Source organism: Vanessa cardui, chromosome 6, assembly GCF_905220365.1.
Source record: "Vanessa cardui chromosome 6, ilVanCard2.1, whole genome shotgun sequence".
Lineage (NCBI taxonomy): Eukaryota > Metazoa > Arthropoda > Insecta > Lepidoptera > Nymphalidae > Vanessa > Vanessa cardui.
The window spans coordinates 6,713,546-6,738,838 of NC_061128.1; the positions used below are offsets into that span (position 1 = coordinate 6,713,546).

Here is a 25,293-nt window from a genome sequence, read left to right on the forward strand (position 1 = left end):
TATCGACAAACCCAACTGACTGGAATGAAAATGTTCAAATTATTTTGTAAACTTGTAAGTAGGTCCTGTGTTGCTCCAAGACCTCCACGCCTCCTTTGTGTGTCTCCATTTCAGGCCCTTAAGATCTTTAAATCCAGTCCTGTCCGTGCACACGAACGAACTACCTACATGAATAAAACTCGCTAAACTTTTCCGTAAGAGACTAAAATTACACTATGATTTTATTTGATCCATACTGACATTGAATCAAGGAAAACTAAATTTTTTCGCGTCATCTTCCTACGCTAAAAATAGCTTATTTTACATTAAAATAAAAATAATACATTGTTTTGGCAAAACTGATCGCAGTGGCGTCAAGGCATTAATTCGATCGTTATCAGAGGTCACACTCTGAGATTTCATTATAGAACGCTACTTCGAGTTTCTTAAATGAATTTGGTTTTACAGGATATATATGACAATATCGCAAGTTCATTGAAAATGCTTTTTAACTTTCATTGTATATGTAAACATAATATTTCGTCAAGCATACCTTTACCCCTTCTGGCTTTCAAAAATATATTTCATCCATCGCAACGCAATGTCATTCTTTTTAAGACTATTTCAGACTTTAATTTTGTAACGATTTTTTAAAAACCTCATATCCCAATCAATGGTGTGCCTAGCTTAGGTTAGTTGCCTATACTACCTAATGAATAACCCGGTATCGTCACCATATTTAGATAACATGCCGGAATTTATTCAAAAATCGTCGTGTGCACGAAGCTGTTTATGAAATGAGCTACGACGTAATAATATAGATCTGTATGTAGTATGACTATTATTTCTTGTAAATACTTTTAAGGTAAATAACAATATAAATGAAGTTACCATAAACGTTAATCATAGACCTAAAGTTTTTTATTTTTTATTTAATGTTCTTGTAACAGGCAAATATATATATATAACTTTTCAATCCCATTCAAACCACCAATCTTCAGTAAAAAAATATCAAGTTTTTCATAAGATATAAGTTATATTGTTTAATAAACAGTTTTGAAGTGAGCATTCCAAGGCAATTTGGTCAGTAAAATATAAAGATTTCAAATTTGTGTAAAGTACTTTTATGTTATTGTAATGTATACATATATAATTATATACCGCATAAATCATCACACTTATCCTGTTTACAAATGTAAAATAATAATGTTTGTAAATGTATTTCAAAAGCAGGATAAAAAATAAATAAACCTCACATATAAAATCACAAGCGTTTTGCTAATAGCTTTTTTATGTTTTACAAAACAAACATGTCTTAATATATCTTTATTCATTATAAACACGATTCCATTTGATTACTTATGTCAATTTTGTAATTTCCAAACTTCAGATAATAATTCTGATATAATACCATAGACAATTTGAAATCTCAGATGAAGAAATTTTAATCATTATTTATTTTTGACATCGACTTTTAAGTCTGCTCAAAGAGTCACGTGAAATATGTTATGTAATATATATAATTTTTAAATGATAGTTACCAATGTTTAATTTTATTTATTAAAAAATGTTATGCTGTCACAAAATTGTATCTAGTCGGAATAATGTATGACTTTTATTAATATAAATGAAAAAATAAAATAAATTTACCTCCCTACCCTCTGATAAATTCATATCTTATAAAGAAAACTGACTAAACATTTTGTTACTAATATAATCCCTATAAATTGTGTAAATTAATAGTATATGTGATTTTGATTGTCTTTTAATAATAATGTAGTGTAAAACACTTATTAAATAAATATTTATGCAATGAACTGCTTGTGTTTATTTCTACAAACTGTCAATTCTTTTTTTTTGTTTGTTAGGTATAAATTGAATAGTTGAAAGTAGTATAATTTCAAATTTCTTAATTTCAAGTAACATTAATTGATATCTAACATATAATTTCACAGTGGACACATGGTGGACCTTATTAAATACTTATATATAGTATATTACGTTACTACGAGCTTAAAAAGATATAGTAGTATAGTGTGATTTTTGTCCCAATGATTATGGGACGATAGCTGCATGTAATAGATCAGTTATGGTCTCATCTTGGAGAGAGCCGTAGATGTGCAGAAAATTAAAAAGGGCTCTTGATTGCGATTTACTGAATAGGCTATTTGACTGGTTTTTGAGATCCATTTTATATTATTGAGTAGATGTTAAGAAACCCAGTAAAAGTTGTGTTTTTTATTTCTAGTACATATTTGCCGAAAAATATCATATTGAAAATTCTATATTTAAATAGCGCGCAAAAACGCTACTTGGATAATATGGCGCTGCAATGGGGTCGGTGCAGCCACTTTTCTGTATTTTAATCTGTGGTAAATATAGAAAAGCAAAGTTTACAAGAAAGTGACTTCATCTTAAGCCCGGCCAATCAGGAGCGTTTTATGTCACGTGACAAAGGTTTGAAAAATGCATTTTTATTTATGGATTTTTGGAATAAATTAAATATTATTTTCAGCTTTCGTTAAATAATAACCATTTTTAAACTCATAATATACACTGATTACAATAATTCACAATTTATTTTTCGCATTGTCAAATAGCCTATTGTTACGATTTAACTGAAAAATTGAGGGTGGAAAAAGTTACTGGCCAGGTAGAAAGCGGCATTATGGCTGTATATATAAAAATAAAAACAAAATTTTAAACGTGCGAGTAGACGTCAGTTTAAAATATTATATTTTGATTAAATATTAGTTTAAAATATTATTAGATCAAAACAAAACGAAATAAAAAAAAGAACCATTAAATGAATGCGAAGTTTCGCGGTAAAGCCACTGGTTAACCTAATGTTGATAATAATACAGTATTTAGGATAAATTCATTTTATGAAGACGCTGAAAAAAATATTAAGAAATAAAATGTGATGACTATTAAATTTTAAATATCTTTGTTAGTGCTGAGCTACAGTTCAATCTATTGATTTTCTAAGCGTTTCATTTGAAAGGCTAAGAAAAGCTTTGAAATTGTCGGATCAGATTTCCCAAGACAGCTCAACCATCTTGAAAATAATGGGAAGTTTCCTTTCATGCATCAACTTTCTAAATTATGATACGAAAAAATGTATTCATTTTTGTTTTACTGACGGTTTACAATTTAGGTTATATCTACAATATAGATAGGTGATATCGAACGAAACAAAAAAGAACTATAGTCATTTGTCATTTGCGTAATGCGTAGTAGTGCGTTAAAAAATACAGTTGAATTATGCTAACATTTATGTCATATAAAAAATAGATTAAGATATTCATATACATTTTAAGGTAAGGGGCACGAATAAAGGTACAACATAACCATTGTATTTACTATGAAAGTTACTGAAACTTACTGTTTACAATAGTATAAAAAAAATATTGATCTGCCTGTTTGACTTGAATTTGAATTTCAGAGAATCCCCAAAAATACGATCATCTCTTTACAAATGATTGAAATTTATTGCAAGTTGGCCAGCTATTGTCTTGTTCGTTGGCTGAAAGAACACTTTATCAATGTTATAGCTAAGGTAAAGTAACTCGCGTGTTTCTACCGAGTGTTCTAGATTTTTTATCCATTCACAGTGTTTTTTTTTATTATGATAAAGGCGTAAACTGGTCGTTTGTAGTTACCGTTGTACGGACATTTGCTGGAAATCGTATAATATTTTATAATTGCTTCAAAAAAAAAAAAAAACAAAACATTAATAAATCAGTTCCCGAATCAAGAGTCCTAGTTATTTAATCTCATATTGAATTGTTTATTTATATAATATATAAGACAAACAAAAAAAAAACCCGCTGAGTTACTTTCGCCGGTTTTTTTTTCTCTTTTTTTTATATATAATATATATAAATATAAATATGAGTTTGATGAAAAAACGAGTTAGCTAGTACGATTAATCATAATTTGATAGCTTTAGACTCTTTTATGTTATATTCAGTAGGTACATCTAATATATCTCTATATCACATAAGTCATAGAATTTGTGGATTTCAGGAAAATATGTATAAAAATAATTAAGATTTTGTTAAAATTTGTTTATTTCACATTTACTTAGTTATATCCATCTAAAGATACCTACAACATAATATTATACATTTACATAAAGTATGGACGGATCAATTTAAGCAAGGAGGCTGTAGATAACAATTTATTAAGTTACGTAAAATATTTTTACGTGACATGCATTGATAGTGATTAAAATTTAAGTATAAGTATTGAAGTTGATAAACGTCTTAACTTTAAAGGAGCAGTATATCAAATGTATGTCATATTTTAAATCGATTTAATGCTGCTATTATATATGTAATAACAATAAGATGCTCTTATGTGTCCAATATCAATACAGTGGTTAACAAAATATTAAGTTAATACTGTTAATTATAAACTAAATTCACAGTATTGATGTGGCTTACAATAAATGCACGAATTGTGCCCTGTTTCATATAATTTTAAATTAAGATTTCCCCTTACATTGATACTTAAAAATTTATATTTGAGAGGGTACTCACTGATATAAGCATTAACGCCACGGCAGCAAAAACAATTGCGCCACTATAGATAAAGTTAGGAGAGGTTTTATTTATTTATTATAATTATTTTAACATATAATAAATAAATACGTAAACTGTAACCTGAGCTATATTGACGCAATCCCAGAATATTTGTTTACTGCGGCGGCGTTAATACCGTTAGTACCTTTAACACAATTAGATAATGTTTAAGCTAAAATTGTGCGTAAATAGTTAATCTGACGAAGATGATATCTAATGTCTTATATACATAATATTTATAATTAATTATTTCGTTTCTGTTATTTATACAGATAAATTCTTTTCATAGCACCAATTTGGCAGTTACATTTTTTTATACCAGCTGAAACAAACTTTAGATAAACATCTTGATATCTCACTGGTGAAATGTTGTAATTGTTAAAAACAATGTCCTATATCATTGTATGATATGTCACAATTGTGACGTATGGTGGCTAAGAGTTTGTTTTTATAATATCGCTAATATGGAAAATTATAAATATTGAAGTAAAATTATTTGAGCATGATAATCATACCTTCAGGACTAATTCCAGTAAAACGAACCAAATTAAATCGCTCAAAAAAAAAGTTTTTTAAAGTATCCATGTAATGATGTATTCATTTATTACCACTTCAATTTAATTAACATCATTATAATATTATTATTTTTTAATAATTTAAAGACTTATACATATATTTCATTTTACGAATATTGCCTGAATTAATTTCCATAACATTGTGTTCTACAAAACAAACATAAACTTTAAAAATGAATTCAATTTATAATAAATCTACGTAAGTATTCTTTAAATAATTTGCTCCAAAACATTGTTGAGCAAATATAGATCTATACTTTTTTTCCTCAATATATTCTTGCTAATGAAAGAGCCATTTCAATAACAATAATGTATTAAAATTATCTCTACGAACTCGTTCGTCATTGTTCGACTCGTACACTTAAACTACGGCACCGATTCGTTGCATTCTTCGAGTACAGTATGTTGGGGTAAATCCGGATAGTTTTTGTGGCAATGCAGATTTACATTTAGGAAATGGTCAAAAGGTCAATGACATGTGACAAACTATGTAATATGGTGAAGATTCTCTACATTTTGTTCGTACGTTTGGCAGTCGTGTATTGCTCTTTGAAAATGGAACATTGTACATTAAAAAACAAAGTCTATGATTATCATCATGATGACAGAATTATTAGGCTAAGTAACGAGCAAACTTAATAATCCCGAAGAACCGCTATTAACCCAACATACTATATTACATTAAAAAATCTAAGAAATGACAAATAAAATTCTCACTTAATTCAATTCAGATCTACATCAGATTCAGAATCGAATTGATACATATGGACATAAAATGGCACGGGATACACTAACATTAAGATATATTTTGAGATAAAATCCGTTTTGTTAATAAAACATTTGATTGAATATGAATTTTAAGAATTATCCGAAATAAGTTTAAACCTAAAATATAAATCGATACACATCTTGGCGTTTATGGGTAGGCCTTATATTACTATTAGGTATACTCAGTGATGTGTACAATTATGTTAAAATACTATATACATTACTCGTTATATCACGTTCTTCCACGCTGACACAGTTTTGAATATGAAGCGTCTCCAATTAATTAATCAATCTGAAAAAAAAAAATAAAAAATTACTTTAACTATGAGAAAATTTGTATTGACAATACATTCATATATTACGATACATTGCTTGTTGCATTTCATGTTACTTAATTACTTCTTTTTCAATTTTATAGACACTGATTCACAAAGCATACATCACATCTTACTACAAGTACTAGTTTCTAGAATTCCCTGATTGTTTTGTGTTCGGAATGTCAATTATTATTGCAACGGTGTTGGCATAATTGTCTATAGTTCACATCTCTATCAATTAGTATTCTCAATGACACTGAAAGAAATAGACATCGAAAACAAGTATATGTGAATCAAGAGAGTGGGGGTGTAACTGAATCAAAGATCACAACAAAATAAGTGAATTTTCAGGTATGTATAATAAATGTTGTGCTTGATGGTAAGCGAAAAATTTGAGAAAACTTGGCCCTGATTCTGTATGCCACCGAAAACGCAAACGCGCTTGTAACGAGCTCGCGACGCGTTTTTGGCTAAAAACGGTATTCCGAATGCCACTGTCAAATCAAATACTATACCTAGGGTTGTTTAAATCGCGTCTTTAACTCGTTTTGAAATGTCAAAATTACACGCTTTCAATCTCCGTGTTTTGACGAAACGCGAATGTCAATTGACATAAAAATTGAAATAAATATGTTTTTAATGTGATTTATAAATTATATTTATAGTTTTTAGAGTTATATTTAGTTAAAAAAGTGTTCATGTTCATTTTATGTTACAAAAATATAAAGGTGATAAAAATTTTTTACCACACGTATGTGCGATTAAAAGGCTTAGAAAATCAACATATGCTTTAAAAATAAAGTGTGCATTAATATGCGAGATATAACAATACTCGCTAACAGTTTTATAATCTAAATTGACTGATTAATAGAAGAATAATATCAAAACATTAAGACCATAACCATTTAATATCCATGCAAGAATGTTAAGACGAGACAAAGAAGACGAGGTAAAGAAGACTTTCTACGTAATAATGGGCAGTGTATTAAACTAAAGCTATTTTTATAAGAGATGGTGATGATCCACAGGAAAAAGGAATACCACTAACTTTAAAACAACTGTGTGAAAGTGAATAAATTATTTTACATAAAACTCATAAAAAGGTGACTAGTTTTAGTAGAAAAAATATATGTATTTACTTAGCCACTACATTTCTATCATAATGAAACTAAGTAAGTTGATATAAGGTTTTGATCTTGTATTTCAATAATAAAATAAATGTAAGAGAATCAATGTAGACTTTAACTCCTTAAACAAAAAATAAATAAGGCAAAATTATGTCATATTAAAACTGCAATATTGTTATTTTTTAAACAATTATAATTTTCTTTTTATGTGTTTAAATTGAGAAGAATATTTTAAATGTTTGTTGTATACATAAATTTATATAAAAAATATAACTAGGCATATGTAAATATATTCTAAATAATCCATCAATTTAAATTAATGTTAAATCAGCTCGTGCTAATATTATGAAATAACAATTAGTGTGTAATATAGTGTTTTCTTTTAGATTAAAAGTTACTCTGCTAAATATTATCATTAGTAATATATTTTATAATTCTGCATTTTTAATAAGATTATTTATTTTTATTGTCTCTTATCAGATAAATAACATTTTTATAGAAACATAATTATGCAAAATTTTAAAGTAAACCCTTTTTGTTACCCTATGTTATTTTAAAAAATTCTATATATTTGTGTTGTACAAAGTTTATAACTTTATTTGCTTAATAAAATACAAATTAAATTTCTGTTTTAAATTATATAACTGTATTGATTCATTGCAGTTTGACATTACCTATTTACCTAATTATTAACATATCTAGAAGTAATAAAATAATTCCAAAAAACCATTTTCTTTATTTTACTTAGGTATAATATAAATAGTATAGTATAGTATAATTAAAATAAATATTAATGAAAGAATCAGAAAAATATATATTTGACTTAAAATATATTTATTTGTCAAAGCAATTTTACATAAGTACATTTGCATTCATTAAACTAATAGATTTCCAATCTGATTTCCTCTTTTGAACTGATTGGGAACTAATATTTCAGAAACAATGCTTGTAATATTTTGACATTACAAAGTAATCCTTCCATTCTTTAGAAGTTACATAATTATTTAACAAATGATTAATTTGAAACTAATTCCATTATATTCATGATGATGATGATCTCATTCTCAGTTGATTTCATACCAATGTAATGTATATGTAAGATTGGCACAGAACACTTAAAGTATTCTGTAGTTGTTCTTCCCTACTTCAACTCATCATCTAATATCAGTGTGTCCAAGGGAAGCTTAGCTAGCACTGTCCAATCTTTTCATAACAGTCCTTATTCATAAATTAATATGTTGAGTGTCTAAAAGAAATGAGCGATATATATATATTAAGGTTTAGGTTATAATGTATTAAGGTTAGATTTGAAATAGGTACTTCAATAAATTCAATTCTAGGTAAAATATCATTTACCTTTATAGATAACCATGTTACTACTGGTATAGTGCCACCTTAAAACCATATACTCGAATATTTTAAGTTCGTACTGCAGTATAATATGGAAATCGAATTGATAATATCCAATACGTTAACGAAAAGGCGAAAAGTTAAAGATGTGTCTGTGCATCCATTCCATTTGAATATATCTTATCACTTTGGTCAATTGAATCGTTTGCTAAGAGAAATTTAACGAAGGTTTAAGAAAAAATCTATTTTTAAATAAATATTATTTTTTATGACATGTTTACATTTAATTTGACATTTTTGTTAATAATGACGTCTGTCTTCATTTCCATACGTTCCGAACAACTTAGAAAAAAATATATATTGATTTAATTTTTTAAAATATTTGTATTAATTGGATTGAATTATATTTTTACCGCTAGCATTTATAAATATACAAGCTTTCGTATTATTTTATTTTCAAATATTTGGCATTAGATAAATAAAAATTAATAAATTTACTTAGAAAAAAACCGGTAAAATTATATTAAAATAAAGGAAATGAATCGGAATGTACTCTGTGTAATCTCTCAAAAAAGCATAGACAAATTCTCTTATGGCATACAGAATACCATTTTAAGAAAACGTAACTCGGCGTGTCACGAAAAGACGTTTGCGTTTCTTAGTTTGTTATTACGTCACTCGTTTCGACTCGTTACGAATTGTGGCATACAGAATCAGGGCCCTTGTATGTAATGCATACAATTCTGTAAATTTCCTTCTTCTTGCGCTACAAGAGCGTGGCAGACTGGAGTCTAAAAAAGCTTATGCCAGGTACATTTACTTATAATTAGGAACTGTACATTTATGAATATAATTAACAGGTGAAATAATTGCATATTCAATAAATGGGCGTTAATTAGAAACACAGAATTGCAAAGTTACTTCATTCCCTTAAATTTGAAGTGAATCTTACCGGTTTTAATCAGTGCCTATTTCGATGCATGCCGGAGTGACGACTCCCCGGCCTCGACTGAACTATGGCGTAATGATCGCTGTTGTCCGATACTGATCTGAAATAAAAATCAATTACAAATAATATTATTTCTTGTTATAATTTTATAATTGAATTAAATACCAAATTATCTATTATATTGAGATTTTCGTCTTCGCTGTGCAATATTTTGGTATTCATATAAAATAAAAGCAGTGCTAATTATTCAAACGAATGTTATGACAAATAAATTAAATTAGTAAAGAAATAATCATGTTATATCAATCAAACATTAAATGATTCTAACAAGGAAAGTTACCTCGCCGAGTGTATAGTGGAGGATGGGTACCTGCTGCCGTACTGACTGCCGTGCCAGCTGCGGTAAGGGTCATAGTCTTCCACCACAGATGGGTCCTTCTCTATCACCTGTGAGTACATGAACGAGGTGTTATCGTTGACCCACACCTCATACATTAAGGCCACATTAAAGCCAATGATGAGCCGTTTACAATTCGAAAATATAAAATCCTTAATAACATTATCGAAATATAAACGTGTACAAAGTAGCTGGATGAATGCACAGAATCGGTGTAGGAACGGAACACACAAGTTAGTAGTAATATTGACTATTATAAACATTTTTAATCACAGATGAATAAATCGTCGCACATGAAATTATAAGTGTTAATCAATACAAGTGCAAAATTCACACAACAGTTTAAATAAATACAAGTAATTCGAACGTCATTATATCCTTTAAATGGTCAGCAATTACTTGAATTTAAATAAAAAAATCTTAATGAGAAAGCCAATTTGTCACGCGGAGGTGTTACTCACATCAGTCCTTGCACAGGAACAAGTCATGGCGGTGCAGAGGAAGCAGTTGATGAGCAACATCACGAGGAACATGACTCCCAGTGCGATCGCTAAGTATAAGAGCCAAAGCGGCCTTATACCGCTCTCTGAGCATGCCAAAGCTGCAACTATAATTTTACATACATTTTAAACAGAGAAATATCTCAATATATTTATGTATTTTTTTATACAATTTCGTCATAATACTTCGTAGTCTAGTCTATAGAGGGTTTGTAATATTAATTTTACTTGTTAGCGCAAATTACTGGCGACTACATAAGCTTCAAGCATTCGACCTTCGCTATACTTAAGGAAAACAAACTCTTAATTACACGACGAAGAATGTTACATTTGTACCTATTTTGTATCGTATGTTCTGATAAAGTATTAATCATTAACAAATATTTTTATATGACTGAATTATGTGTACAACAACAACGACAATAACAGCCTCTCCCTTCAAGGAGAAGGTTTGGAACATATTCCACCACGCTGTTCCAATGCGGGTTGGTGGAATACACATGTGGCAGAATTTCTATGAAATTTGTCACATGCAGGTTTCCTCACGATATTTTCACGAGCACGAGATGAATTATAAAGACAAATTAAGCACATGAATCAGCGGTGCTTGCCTGGGTTTGAGCCCGCAATGATCGGTTAAGATGCATGAGTTCTAACCACTGGGCCATCTCAATTATGTGTAAGCTTATAGAACACTAAATCTGGATATTTACCGGCACTGTCGTTCGGATCGAGCACGAATATCCCAGTAGAGGTGGTGACGGAACCTTCCTCATCCGCCGGCTCTGTCCGTCCGTCTGTCGTACAATCTGTGGCTTGGCAGCTCCCTAAATGACATAACTTCCCATAAATTTCCATGATATTGGATCAATACTAAAATTCTATATATATTACTCCATTTTAAGTTGATATAGATTTTCCAAAATGTTAACTATTCCAACTTTCACCATAAAGAAATAAAAAATAAATACTATTAGTAGAATAAGCGCTAATATAATCTTAAGATTTTGCAAAACATTGATACCAAGTTAAGATACAATAAATAAAGACAAAAACAAACCTTTACAAATACCGATGTCACATTGAAAGTTGACTTGCGACGAGTCTGGGAAACGAAACATGGATGCTATCGCTAATTCCACTGCGCCATTTTCCATTTTCACTGTCACTGATTGTTCTTTTACAGGACATCTGAGAATTTGTTATGAAAATCATTAATTTTCCATAGAAATATGACGAGAAAATACATATAAAATTTTAAACTAATAATTTGTCCTTCTCTCCAAGAAATGGGATGTTTTTGATACTTTTTATTTTATATAAGTAAAATATATGGAATATTATGAATAGAAAAAGATATAAGACATATACCAAATAATTTAAAATTAATCATATATATGTGATCAGTAAGCAAGAAATTTAATTAAGCATCATTATTGTTGTTACGAGTAATTATTACGAATATAACGTACCCTCGTTTGTCCAGCAGATATACAGTATTGTTGCGCATATTAAAAGCGAAGCAATTCCTCATACGTATTCCATGAGCACCTGGAAGTAGATGTAAAAATATTTATAATTAAACATGTATAAAATGTGTTCAGTATAAACATGCGTCAGTTATAATTACCATCAGACTTGGTTATTTCTGCGCGGAGAGTATAAGGCATTCCAAAGGCTGCGTTTAACACCTTCCGTCCTTCGGAATTCAACATTCGTAACGATACCAGAGATGTTTCGTTTCTGTGTAAAATGATATGAAAGTATGTTTTAATTACAAGTAACATGTGATACACCTATGTACATAAAAATATACAAGTGATTTTAAGAAATCGCCTTTTTAACAAATACTTTGGAAAATGTGCAAATACAACTAATGCTACCTTGATTAATACTTATTGTCTTTGTAAACATGTATATTTATGGCCCAAACTTGTATTATTGACAATCTATTTCAACTGGTACTACAATACTGACTAAAACTAATTCTATAAATCTATATATTCTAATTTAACTAAAGCAAATTTTGGTTTGCGTCTGAGCTTTTTTTTTAAATAATAGGAGCAATGCGCCATTATAAGGAATTAATGATATTCCCATTTACTACTCCAATTGAGCTCAAAATCAGAATCGGGGATGAGAGTTAAATTTAATTTATTCAGAAAAATGAACCAATAGACGAAACCAAGATTCAACTGATCATATTTCATAAAAATGAATTAAAACTTCAAAAGAAGAAGTATTTCGAGCATATCGAAAGAATGAAATACTAAATGTTTCGTTTAACTTGTTTTCGTGTTGGAATTTCATTTAAACATACTTCAAGTCTCTGCCGGTAACAAACTTTACATTGTTACGTTAAGAATTTATAGTCTCTGTTATACATAATAATGTACAGAATATATAGCCAATCAAGCGTAAACTATTTAATCCACGCCCTGACCTCGCGTTTCTGAATCCGGCCTTGCCACACGTGATGACATAGAACTTGTCGTCTGCAAGCTCGAGTGTTCGGTGCACGCGAACAGCCAGAGGCAAAGATCGCTCGTCTGTGCGCTGGGGACAAATTGATATACACAATACAATATTATCGTTGTCAATCTTTTGCAGATAATCTACAATTTAGTTTTAGTATTCAGATTGGCTTAACTTTAATAGATCTGAATAAAACAAAATCTTTGTACTCATTTTTAATATCGTATTAATAATATCTTAATATGAAAGTTATTAATAAGACAGACAGACAGAATATTATGGATGTATTGTGTTGGTGTTATTTTAATTATGTTACATAAGACATCAAATCCTTTTGAATAGGTTTAAAAAGGAAACAGTATGAACTAGACATAAGTTAATCTTATTACATGATACTATTCAGATTTTTAAAACAAATACAACAGCACTCATATTGTACGAATAATTTTGTGGCGCATGCAAGCAAAGAGTGGTTTACGATAAAAAAAAATTTAACTTTGAGATTTAACAATAATGTAGAATCGTTTACGTTATTATAAGATGAGCGTAAAGAGTTATGAACTTTTGGATTTTCCAAATTTCATTAAATGTATTCGTATTTTATATTAAAAGTAGTTATTTTTTTATTTTACCAGTCTGAAAATCTCATATAGGACATTTTAACAATAAATAAACTTACATTGTTCCAGAATATTCCGCAATAATCCGGTGAACCTGGCGCTGCCATGAGGTTAATGTCGAAACTTACAGAATCGGTTCCATTACCCAGCGTCATGCAAGCTGGCTTTCTGGAATATTTTCAAATATATTTGTAAGGATAATACCCTGCTTACCTTATATATTGTACTACTGTGTACATAACAATTTCACATGAATAAATTATGTTTTGTAAAAAAATAGGTACTGGCAGCAAAAACATTCCGAATGAATTGATAAAATAATTCCAATATAATAAATAATTACCTGAATTCTCGAGCATGCGTCACTCCATTGAACGGCTGGCTGAAGTTGATCCTGATCGACATAACACCAGTCTTACACGTTGCACTAACTACGGGCGTGAAGTCACCACTGCTTTCCGTGTTCTGTTAACAAAATTACAGGTTTCATTGATAATAATCTAAATGTATAAACACATTTTTATACGCAGTAAACGTATAAAGTTGTTTTCTTGAAATTGTTCGCAGAAATTTTTATATCGCATAGTGCCTAATCAAATCGTTGTATTCGATTAGGCTACATTACTCCTATGCAGGTTGGTGTATACACCTGTGGCAAAAATTCATTAAAATTGGACACATGCAGGTTTTCCTTCACCGCTGAGTACGAGATTATTAATATACACAAATTAAGCACATGTAAATTAATCATCGGTTAAGACGCACGCGTTCTAATATCTCGGCTCGGTTGCATGTCTGTTGCAGAACATTTGATTTTAAGTACAGAATGTACGGGCTAGTTTACCAATACGAAGTAATGGTATAGGGTCGCGCCCTAGGGGCGACCGGCGTGCACGATCTCATCTCCACGATCTGCCTTGATAGTTTCCTTACATTACTCAAAGCCAAGTACAACCATTACGCTTACATACTCGTGGAAATGAGTTAGATACACTTAGACTCCACTTAGCTATCGGTTCTTGGAAAATTATATTTCCATAAGTTTATTTGTATGACTAATGTAAATTTGTGTAACATCCGTTCAATACGGTATTTTATCTATTACATTTTTATAGCATAATAATATGTATATCCAAGTATTTATAAATTACCATTTTTATTTTGAAATAAAGATATTTTAATATGTGTGATATAAAAATTGTAACACACTATTTATAAACGCAAGGTCTTATAAAAATGCTTGCATAATCGTTTTAAAAGATATATGTTTATTTAAGCAGGATCAAAATATTTATTTAAATCATAATTTATTATAAGTTGCTAAGTAATGACCCACAAAAGTCATATGATAGAACCTATGTGAGGGGTGCCAACTTAACAGGCCTGAGGTCAATGGACGTCTAGGCTCCTAGATACAGGTCAGCTCTCGACGCGTACTTTAGTTACTACGATTGTTTGAACGTCGTCGTAAACATAACGATGTCAAAGAAATTTACAAAAATGTTGAAAAGTTTATCATGAATGAATTTACTTTACGTAATTTTTAAATTCAGATTGAAATAAAATGTGCCGTATATTATATCATTTAAGTCCAGATCTTATAATATTATTCATCCATGTTATGTATTAAAGACCTTAAACTAGTTATGTAAAAGCAATTTTTAATTTTCAGCACCGAAAATGTATTTTTTTCAGGGGAGTTAAAATTCCCCGTGATCAGAAGATATCGGTAAAGTACACTTTATTAAGAATATCGTCACATTGCGATATCACAAGAGGTCTTAAGATTTAACATTATATCATTTTGAATATTATATCAACTGTGTAAATTATAATTACATTATTATTAAGTTTACGGTGAAAATATAAAGAGTTACTTTGATAACTACAGCATCACATTGTATCTGCAATGCATTGTTTATTGTGCTCTTTGATTGACTGACACTAAGAACAGGAGTTATTAACAATAATTCTTCCTGTAAATAAAACATGAAATTCAGTTTGAGAGCAAAATATTAGTTGTGTGGCTACCAATTATTGTTTATGCTCAAAATGTAAATAAATATTAAACTGAATTGCAAGGTAAACCAAACTTTCAAGGCAAAGCAACGTTTACAATCAATAGTTGGCTATTGTGGTATTTAGATCACTAAATACAATAAGATTAACAAAATTGTATTAACTATAAAATTAAATTGTATATTAAGTATTTGAATTGTCATATTTAGCAATATCAAAAATATTAAATTACCAAATTTACTGTAAGTTACTTAAACGTTAATGTAACAACAATCAAAGCCCAGTTAACTTTTGCTTGAATCCGAATGGTCATTGGTTGATGGCAATCTATAGGCGACCAACGAGCGGCCAGTATATTAAAAATAGATCTGACTTTAATTAGCGTCTTACAAACTATAGATTACATGTCATTATTTTATTTATCTGAGACCTATTGTGTGTTATGTTTTAGAAAGTCCAGTGTTTGTTACTTCTTAATGTTTTATTCACAGAGATTAAAAACATTTTAACGGGATTAAATACGGATATATGTAATTGAATAATGTGTTTTTAATCCGCAATATAGCCTATATGGGCCATATAGAAATGTAATTGTCTCATAACATTAGCAACCTTTCATACAGCCTCACTATCATTTGCCTAACGGTTCTTCTTTGATGCGTTAAAAATCACAATAAGAAGAAAAAGGGCTGTACATAAAACGTAGATATATTTACTCCGTAAAGCGGATGTTCTTAATGTTCTTATCTAAGATAATCATCTTTTTAAAAGTGAATTATGTCGAATGGGAAGTACAGAATAGTTGAACCGTTGGATATAGTTCCGTTTCATAAAATTGACGGTTTCGCTATGGGTAATCATGGAATGTAATCCCGTGATCTCAATTAATCTGACGTAGTAAGAATTCTTGATGAAGGTTTCCGATAACCGTTACAATCCGTTACATTAATTGTGTTCTCAAAATATTTGAAAATAGAAGACGTACGGTGTTCGTTTTTTGAAATGGGTTAGTTCAGTATAATGATGCAACTTAGGTTGTGCTTATATATTACATAAGAAAAGCGATAACTTTATCCCTATATGTATCTGATTTGACGTAATCAGTGGACCGACCGGTTTGGTGGCACCGATATTTCTTACGACTTCGTCATCCTGTCCAATTTAGGACAGTTTTAGAGCAAAGGCAAAAAACGCAAATATACTTAGAATAGATTGTATAACATGTTTTATTTTAAAGTACATCGAGTTACAATAATATTTAACTCTGAAGGTTATTCTTATAGAAGAACCAATAACAATTATTATATATTTTAATATTTATATTATTTTTTCGACAAAAACCATTATTAATGTTGCTATAAAATTTATAAATAATTTTATACAATAACCTAAGGTAGGTAATAAATAGGTAATTCGACAAAATATCAAATTTATTCTAAATTGTTGAAATAATGTGAGGTGTAAAATAATATATATTTTTTTCATATTTATATTTGTAAAATTCGTGTAACAAATGAGATTTTAAAGATGATCACGACACACGGTATGTGCAAATAGGTGGTTTCCCACGGATTTTCCATTGTTAGGTACATCCATGGTGAGAAGGAAATGGTCAATGATGATTACTGACTATGTGGCGAAGACGACCGATTGGTGGAACTAATGATATACCATTACTTGGCCTTTTAGTATTTAGAAACTTGAAACAAAGTTGTAAAATCTACTACCCAGAAATAGAAGAATTTGCAACTGTAATTTGATCAGCTTCATAAATTTATTTATTTCGTCTCTCTAAAATTGAGGCCTACTAATAATTCAATATAAAATTATTTTTAAAAAGTTACAAAACAATTTAAAAGTATGTACATCTAAATGTGCTTGAATATAATATACATTTTAACAAGTTGATCCTTCCGCCTTAAAATTGAATGCTTTGGATATTTTAAAAACTTATATTTATCTAATATGCATGGAATTTTTTTTATTGTTATTACAAATTCGACATACAAAGAGTTGTCATGTGGCGGCTGAGAAACAATGCTCTCCAGACACGCCTAAAATCAGATAAGTTTATCTTTACAAAGACTTTAGATACGCCGTGGCGTAAGAATTTTTTCTATTGGTATACATATTGATTGAAAAACAATTTAGGCAAAACCTGTCACGTCATCGACTAACTTATGTAAGATGTCTTTGAAATGCTATACTAACTTATTCAATAGATCGAGAGCAAAACATCGTCGTCTATCAATATTTAGGATAATGTGTAGCGCTAGTTAACTTGTCCGTACCTGCAGATTAAGTTTTTGTTATTATGTTATAAATAGGCCTATTAAAGATAGCTTTGTACTAGACAATAGACTCAAATAATTGAGCGTTTAAACTAACCGATGACCCTACTGATGAGGATAACGCTATTATATTGTCCTTGTTAGCTTGCATTACGAAACAAAGCTATATGATGGATGTTAAGGATGATATTACGCATTAATGTAAGTTGGTCGAGGTGCATACTGCTTGCAACACATCATATTATTTTATTGTAATCTTTATTTTGAATGTTATAGAGGTTATTTTAGGCTCTATGCAAGGTCCAATGTACTTCCGCGAATATCGTTATCAAAGCACGATCGAACGGTGCTAATCAGAGCGTTTCGTGCACACGCCTAATGTTTTCGTTAAGTTTTATACCAAATCTTACACGCTTTACAAATTACATAACGGTGACTATGTCCTGTAAATAAAATATATTCGACTAGTTCAACGCTTTCTGTAAAGCCTCTTAATTTTCCTTTAAGAATTGTTAAAAGAAACAGTTACATAAAGTTAAGTAACGCAATAATTGCAATGTTTAAGGAAGAAGTGACCTCGGACGGTGTCGTGGAGGCCGTGAGCGCGGGTGTAACTACTTGATCTATTACGCGATCACTTGAACTAAAAACTATTAGACGAATTATGAATTTAAAAATTGCTACAACCGATAACAATTTAAACAAAAGGAATATTTAATAGCATACATTAAATAAATTTTATGTATAAATATTAAAAGCCGCTCAATGTAGGTCACTTGTACCATTGGATTTCATTTTTAGTTTTTGACCTTTATAGGAACTTTTGTTTCAATAAATGTACAGTTAAGTGACACTATTTGTGTACACACGTTATTATAATAATTATGTTTTATTATTCTGTGATGAATTACCAAATTTGCTTTACAGTAGGTTGTATTTAAGAACATTCTGAAAAGGGTCTTGATTTATGTAGTCATTATTTATTCTACAACTTTCTCGTGACACATTAGGATTTTGTAGTCGTGTAGTGTAAAATTACATCTTAGTAGATTTACGAGGATTTTCCCTTATAATTTTGCTAATAAATTATAACATAACATTATGATATTCATTACTTAATGTCATAATTATATACATAGAGGAAGAGATAAATAACAAATATTGTTCTTAGTGGCAAAGTTTTATTTCTTTGATTTATTTTAAGGTACTAAAGGTTATTGAAAAAGTACCTTCAATAAGCCATAACAGAATTTCGATGTATTGATATTAATTGAATGTGCGATACCGAAAAAAAATTCTTCGATAAATAGATGATAGGGGAGACACATTGGATTTATATAAAACCTTTTTAAACTTATTTTTTGAGAAATATCTGATCAAAAAAATAAGAAGAAATAGTCGTTTGGATGAAGGATGAAAATGCAGGTGAACTGATAGTGATAAAGTTCTTCCAATTTTCTTCTTAGATATAATTAAAGACCGCAAATTATTATAATTATGACATACACCTCGACATGATATATGCCTTTATTAGCGACATTCTCATTGAATAAATAAATTATTAAGGGGTAATTGTAATTATAATATAATTTCGCAGTTTAAATCGTAAATAAATAAAAAAAATTATACAATATATACTTAAAAGTTATAAAACGTAAACCAATAATTTATGTATCCTTAACAAGTTTCAGTTGACGTGTTTAAAAAATATGTATTTGTTGTTTTTTCAAATAAAATCATTACACATTGGGATGACGTTAGTCGATGTCGCCTTGAATTCTTTATTGTTATGCGATGCACGCTACACTTGTATGACATGTTTGTACCATTTGCCGCCGTGTAATGCGATGTCACACCATTACAATGTATTCCTATACTAAACAATATTGAAAATATTTTTAAATGCCATAATTTAAAGAACGACAAATCGAAATTTTCACAGCGTAGTTTCTGACTAAATACTTTGTGTTCTATGATTGTATATGCTTCAGTTGATTGAATCTTACTGGTAAATGAGACAAGAGTCGAGATTATCCAGTGGTTAAAACGTGTGCATCTTAACTGATTATTGCGGGTTTAAACCCAGGCAAGTTCTACTGAATTTTCATGTGCTTAATTTGTGTTTATAATTCATCTCGTACACATTGAAACAGTATGGTGGAAGATATTCCAAACTTTCTCCTCATAAGGGAGAGGAGGCCCTAGCCCAGCAATGGGCAATTTACAGGCTGTTGTTGGTTTGTTGTTGTAATTTGTGTTTAAAATTCATCTCGTACACGGCGACCGTCGGATAACACCGTAGTTGAGGCCTTGGCGCAGCAGTGGGAATAAGAGGTTGTTAATGTTATAAATACTGGTGGATCAATTTCTACAAACATACAAATATATATATTTTTTGACTATGCTCTTACAAACAAATTTGAGTGGTCAGTTTTCAAGAATCAAATTAATTTTAAGTTATATGTTATATCGATAATACCCGCTAAGGAACTTCGTAGTTACCCTTTTTTGTTAATCACTTAAATTTAGTAATGAAGCAAGTACATATATGTATGTACGCCTCTAGGTTATGTGCCTACCTACGCCTTTTAATTTTCATTCAAGACCATAAAATAGTTAAAAGTTAAACGCAACTGATTCATTATTAAAACAGTCGACTTGCGAATGCGACGTGAGTAATATACTCGTACTTGAGTCACAGTTGCTTCCATGAATGACAGTCGTATCGCTTCAGGTATTTGATCAGTTTGTTTATAACAATTATGTCAATATCGTACTCATTTCCTATGTACATCATGTGTGGCCTCTTAGAAGCTGCTTGTATTACTAAGTTTGAAGGTTATTATCATTCTTTTGTTATAAATTGGAAATCGTTAACAAATTTTAATACCTTCGATTCAATCATAAATATATGAGTATTTTAGTTCAGAGGCATACTTAAGGAATTAAATTGATTTGAAAAATTATTTTGTGATTAAACCTGCAGGCGTTGTTTGAAAATCAGGCATTGGAGCAGAGTAATGAAAAATTCTCGTCATCAATATACTTTCAATTTTGTAATAGATATATTTTATAATGATGTTCTACATTTTCTTGGAAGCCAGACCATTATACCATTCCTTAAATTAGATGATAAATAAAAGGGATTCTCATACTCTTAATGCAAGAATATAATAGCTTCAATTAGCGATTCATAGAGTGTACATTGCAAACCACAATAAACAATTAAAATTAACTCTCCAGATTTGAATGTGATAGTAATTTATCATTTGTCCGAACATCGATAATACATCATCAATACGGATCGACATAATCTATTGGCACATTATGCAGTAACCGCCTTTCATCATCAATACGGAGACTAATGAAATGTAGAGATTATTCGTTCCACTATACAGTCTCTTGTTTATAATTATATCTACTTTGCATATATTATAAGCAAATAGTCTTCTTTTCAAAGATACAAATGATATAAACACTCAAACAATAAATATTTGCAATACGGAGACTAATGAAATGTAGAGATTATTCGTTCCACTATACAGTCTCTTGTTTATAATTATATCTACTTTGCATATATTATAAGCAAATTGTCTTCTTTTAAAAGGTACAAATGATATAAACATTCAACAATAAATATTTGCGATAGAAATGTTATTTATTAGGGCATGCGTGGGCGCCAGTAGCCTTGCCAGCACGCCTCTCTTACACTGGCATTGGTCTGTGTGCCTTATACGGTACAGTTGAATTCAATATCTTGTGCCATACGATAACTCGTTGTACAAATGGTGTCTAAGATTATATGAAGCTGATTTATTTTTTAAATACTATAAGTAAAACAAGTATAGATCTATTTATACACGAAGGCGCGCCCCTCCACGGTTAATTATTATCGGCGTACGAGAAAAAGAAAAAATACATAAGAGTACTTAATTTAGTTTATTTTATTAAATACTTAAATTACGTAGCTTGAAGAAAATTAATTAATGGATAATTGTGTATAATGTAGTTGATGGAAGATAAATAATAAATACTTCGCCAAATAGCCACTTCAGTCCCCAAAATAATCCCATCTAAAGCTATTTAACTAACTAGCTATTTGTCCCGGCTCCTCACAGGTAGAAGAGTCTCTACAGTGAATGTTTACATAAAAGGAGAAACATACAAAGAAAGAAATCTTGATTTTTTTCTGCGAGGAACCTTCGCGGGCGTATCCAGACAAAATGGCTCACCAAAGTTTCAACACAATCGGATGAATGATTTGACATCACATTGCGGGCGTAAAAATAAAAAAAATATTTTATTAAGGAGTTTTACAAGATAAATTAGTAATTTTTTAATCAGTATATAAGTAATTGACAATTGTACTCTCTTAAACAATAAAAGATCTACAATGTGATAACTATATATTGAGCTCTATGAAACAGAAATAGTATTAAGGAAAAACAATATATGTATATTTTTATTATGTGTGCTTTCGTTAAAAATCAAAATGAATCCTATTTCAAACATATCTGTCAATTTATACCAATATAAAACATGTTACCATTAACAATACCCTTAACTAAACTTTCCCGATTCTATACCGATTCAACTTCGATGGAACCGCAATTGCACCCTCGTGTTAGTAAAATAGGAAAATTATTAAATTTCGATTCCATTGTGATAAAGGGACAATTTGTTAGAAACATTGCCCATCGATTACATTAAGTGATTTAGGATAGGCTGTTTCTAAACTATGTTTATAATAAGACGTATACAACATAACGTTGGCTGTAAAAAGTTTTAATTTTCCACATAATAAATTTTAATTTTATAACAATGCCTCGAACTTACCAAGTCATGAATATTTATACAACTGTGCAGTTGACTAACTCCTACAGAATATTAACATTTAAAAATGTGTGGTTATTGTCCTTGTGTCCGTATCACACATATTCATCCTACGTCACATAGCTTTGCTTAGCGGTTTTACTCGTGTTAAGTTTGGATTACGTATAAATTTTAGATATACATAGCATGCTCATAGATTAAATTCTTCCTTAATAAACGGGCTTTACAACATAATTTATTCAAATCAGACGTTTCTTGATATTATCGCGTTGAAATAACACCAGTGCTGTAACTCTATTATTATAATATAATTAGAATTATATTAAACTTTTTACTTTATGTTTAGTAGTTCAATGAACGTATAATGTATATATAAATTTACATGAGAGCTTAATGTGATTTATCGGAATATATTATAATGTCTAAAATCTCACTTTACCGTTTATTTTTACATAACCGTTTTGTTACCTTTTTTTTAAACTTATAATTTAACTTTATCCCAGGTGGATGTATGCAGTTCTTAATTAGAAATGATTAGCGTTTGTGTGTAGTTAGTACATTGACATAAGTATGGTGTAGCATCATATATAAGTAGTGCGTTACCTATGTTATGCGTATCTGGGTTAAGCGGCGTTATGACACGCTATTACGTTGTCGTATTTACACATGTGCTTTCGATGAATGAAGAAACACTAAATAATGCGCACATATCTATAATGAAATTCTGTTTGTACGTTACGCTTTGCCCACATGATAATTTTTGATGCTTTCACTTCGCATTTCCTTATTGGAAAACATAATTACACTCCCAGTGAAATATTACTTGTCCGTAATGAGAATATTAAACTTATAAAAGTCACTTTACATTATTTATTAGTCATTAACAAGACCTTGGGTCTCTACTATAATGTGTAAAGTAAAAAACACAAGGACATTTTCAATATTAAAAACCGGTGTTTATTCATTAGAAAATTAAAATTGCGTTCAATTAAATATAGGTTTAAATACGATGTGTGATTTTTATTTAAAAAAAAATTGGTATTTAAGGAGATAAAGTTTTGAGTACCTGTCGAACTTAACAAAATATGGAGAAATATCTACAGAATGAGATCATCAGCATCCCTATGTGAGTGCGCAGGTTTCGATAAGAGGATTGTCAATTACCTGCGCAAGCGCCGTGGCTAGCAGCGTGCTGGCGAAGACGTATCTCCAGGTAAAGCACAACATGTTTCACAAGTTTGTTGTCAGTTGTCACAAGTTTGTCGAGCACGGGTCAGCGCGTCATGGCGGCCGGTCGGGGCGCGCAGCGGAGCGACACTGCTGAGACCCGAGTGCCGCTGCACGTCGAGTTACGAGAACAACAAACTTTACTTTCTGTGAGCGTCGGAGCGGCCGTGTTCACATCTACGTGCACTATCTACCGAAGCCTGTCAAAGTTATTCCAAAAGCCTACGTCTAATAAGCTTTAGGAAACAATCATTCCGAATAGAGCGTATGTTCGAATAAACATTTATCACTACGCTTTATGTATAATTCGAGAGTTGATTTTGAACTTGTTAACAAAACTTAATCTAGTTTCATATAAACATAAAACACTATTTATAAATATTGTGTCATTAAGAAGTAGTAAATGCTCTTTTTGTATAATCTATTTATAGAGCATAAAATGTTTATATTTAGGAATCAAAAAACTCTACTGTGAACAAGAGTCGCATATGCAATGTTGCGTCGGCGTGCGGGCAGGCGTTACGACACACACCCACAGGCGCACCTCTCACCTGTGTGGAGTAAACCATTCGCACACTTGCAAACATACAGGTACGGTACCGGCTAATCTTCCCCCAAAAAGTTTTATTCTTATTATACCGGTTGCTACTGACATTGCAATGCCCTTTTAATTTTTTTTTAATGAAATAGATTTCTTTGATAATCTTTTCTGGATCTCAAAAATGATGACTGCCTTATTATTATATACCTTTATGTTCATCATATATATAAATAAAGTAAAGGTGAGTTTAAATACGTGTTGTGTTATAAAATATATTAATATTTATAATAAATATATAAATATATTAATATATAATTATTCCTATAAGAATTCGTTCGTAAAAGATATCAACGCGTCCAGAACGTTGCTACAAATCATTTAGAACAAATTGAAATTGTGAATAAGGAATCACGAGGTCGCAGGAATGCCGTTTGCATATTCAAATGTAAGGGGAAGCAAACCCACGGTTATAAAAGGCTACGATTTTTAAATGAGCTATTTAGCATACAAAAGAGACAAGCTATTATTTAAACGTTTAATTATATTTGTGTAATATAATTAAGATTTGTTTTAATTATTGAAGATAAATATCTGTCACATTGGTTTACAAATAACATCAAAAATACTTTGTTAAATAATATTCTCTCAAAGTCTTGTATATTCCGTTGTTCTGCGCCATCTCAGTGCAACATAGAGCAACTCTTTTGTTTAGTTCCCCGTAAGCGCGGCGATTATAGAT

At 30.2% G+C, this 25,293-nt stretch overlaps 1 protein-coding gene across 3 annotated transcripts; it reads right to left on the reverse strand.

The window, feature by feature from the left end:
* Positions 1 to 5,747: 5,747 nt before the first annotated feature.
* Positions 5,748 to 24,159, reverse strand: LOC124530387. 3 transcript variants are annotated; one of them, XM_047104543.1, is made up of 12 exons: positions 23,951 to 24,159; positions 13,987 to 14,108; positions 13,703 to 13,811; positions 12,992 to 13,104; positions 12,179 to 12,291; positions 12,021 to 12,099; positions 11,609 to 11,739; positions 11,262 to 11,375; positions 10,510 to 10,655; positions 10,022 to 10,098; positions 9,655 to 9,751; positions 5,748 to 6,200 (listed from the first exon to the last, which is right to left on the reverse strand). In XM_047104543.1, exons 1-11 carry the CDS (start codon positions 24,011 to 24,013, stop codon positions 9,664 to 9,666), a joined length of 1,155 nt encoding a protein of 384 aa, XP_046960499.1. In that variant the 5' UTR covers positions 24,014 to 24,159; the 3' UTR covers positions 5,748 to 6,200; positions 9,655 to 9,663. The 3 variants fall into 3 exon arrangements, with proteins under 3 accessions (XP_046960499.1, XP_046960500.1, XP_046960498.1); XM_047104542.1 differs by having other exon boundaries at positions 5,749 to 6,200; positions 9,992 to 10,098; XM_047104544.1 differs by lacking the exon at positions 10,022 to 10,098.
* Between the last annotated feature and the right edge of the window lie 1,134 nt (positions 24,160 to 25,293).

Coding starts and splice junctions, on each gene's coding strand:
- LOC124530387 (XM_047104542.1), bottom strand. CDS start 24,013: ATGTTGTGCTTTACCTGGAGATACGTCTTCGCCAGCACGCTGCTAGCC. Junction 13,105..13,702: donor GCGGAATATTCTGGAACAAT/GTAAGTTTATTT, acceptor ATTTGTCCCCAG/CGCACAGACGAGCGATCTTT. Junction 11,740..12,020: donor TATCTGCTGGACAAACGAGG/GTACGTTATATT, acceptor ACAAATTCTCAG/ATGTCCTGTAAAAGAACAAT.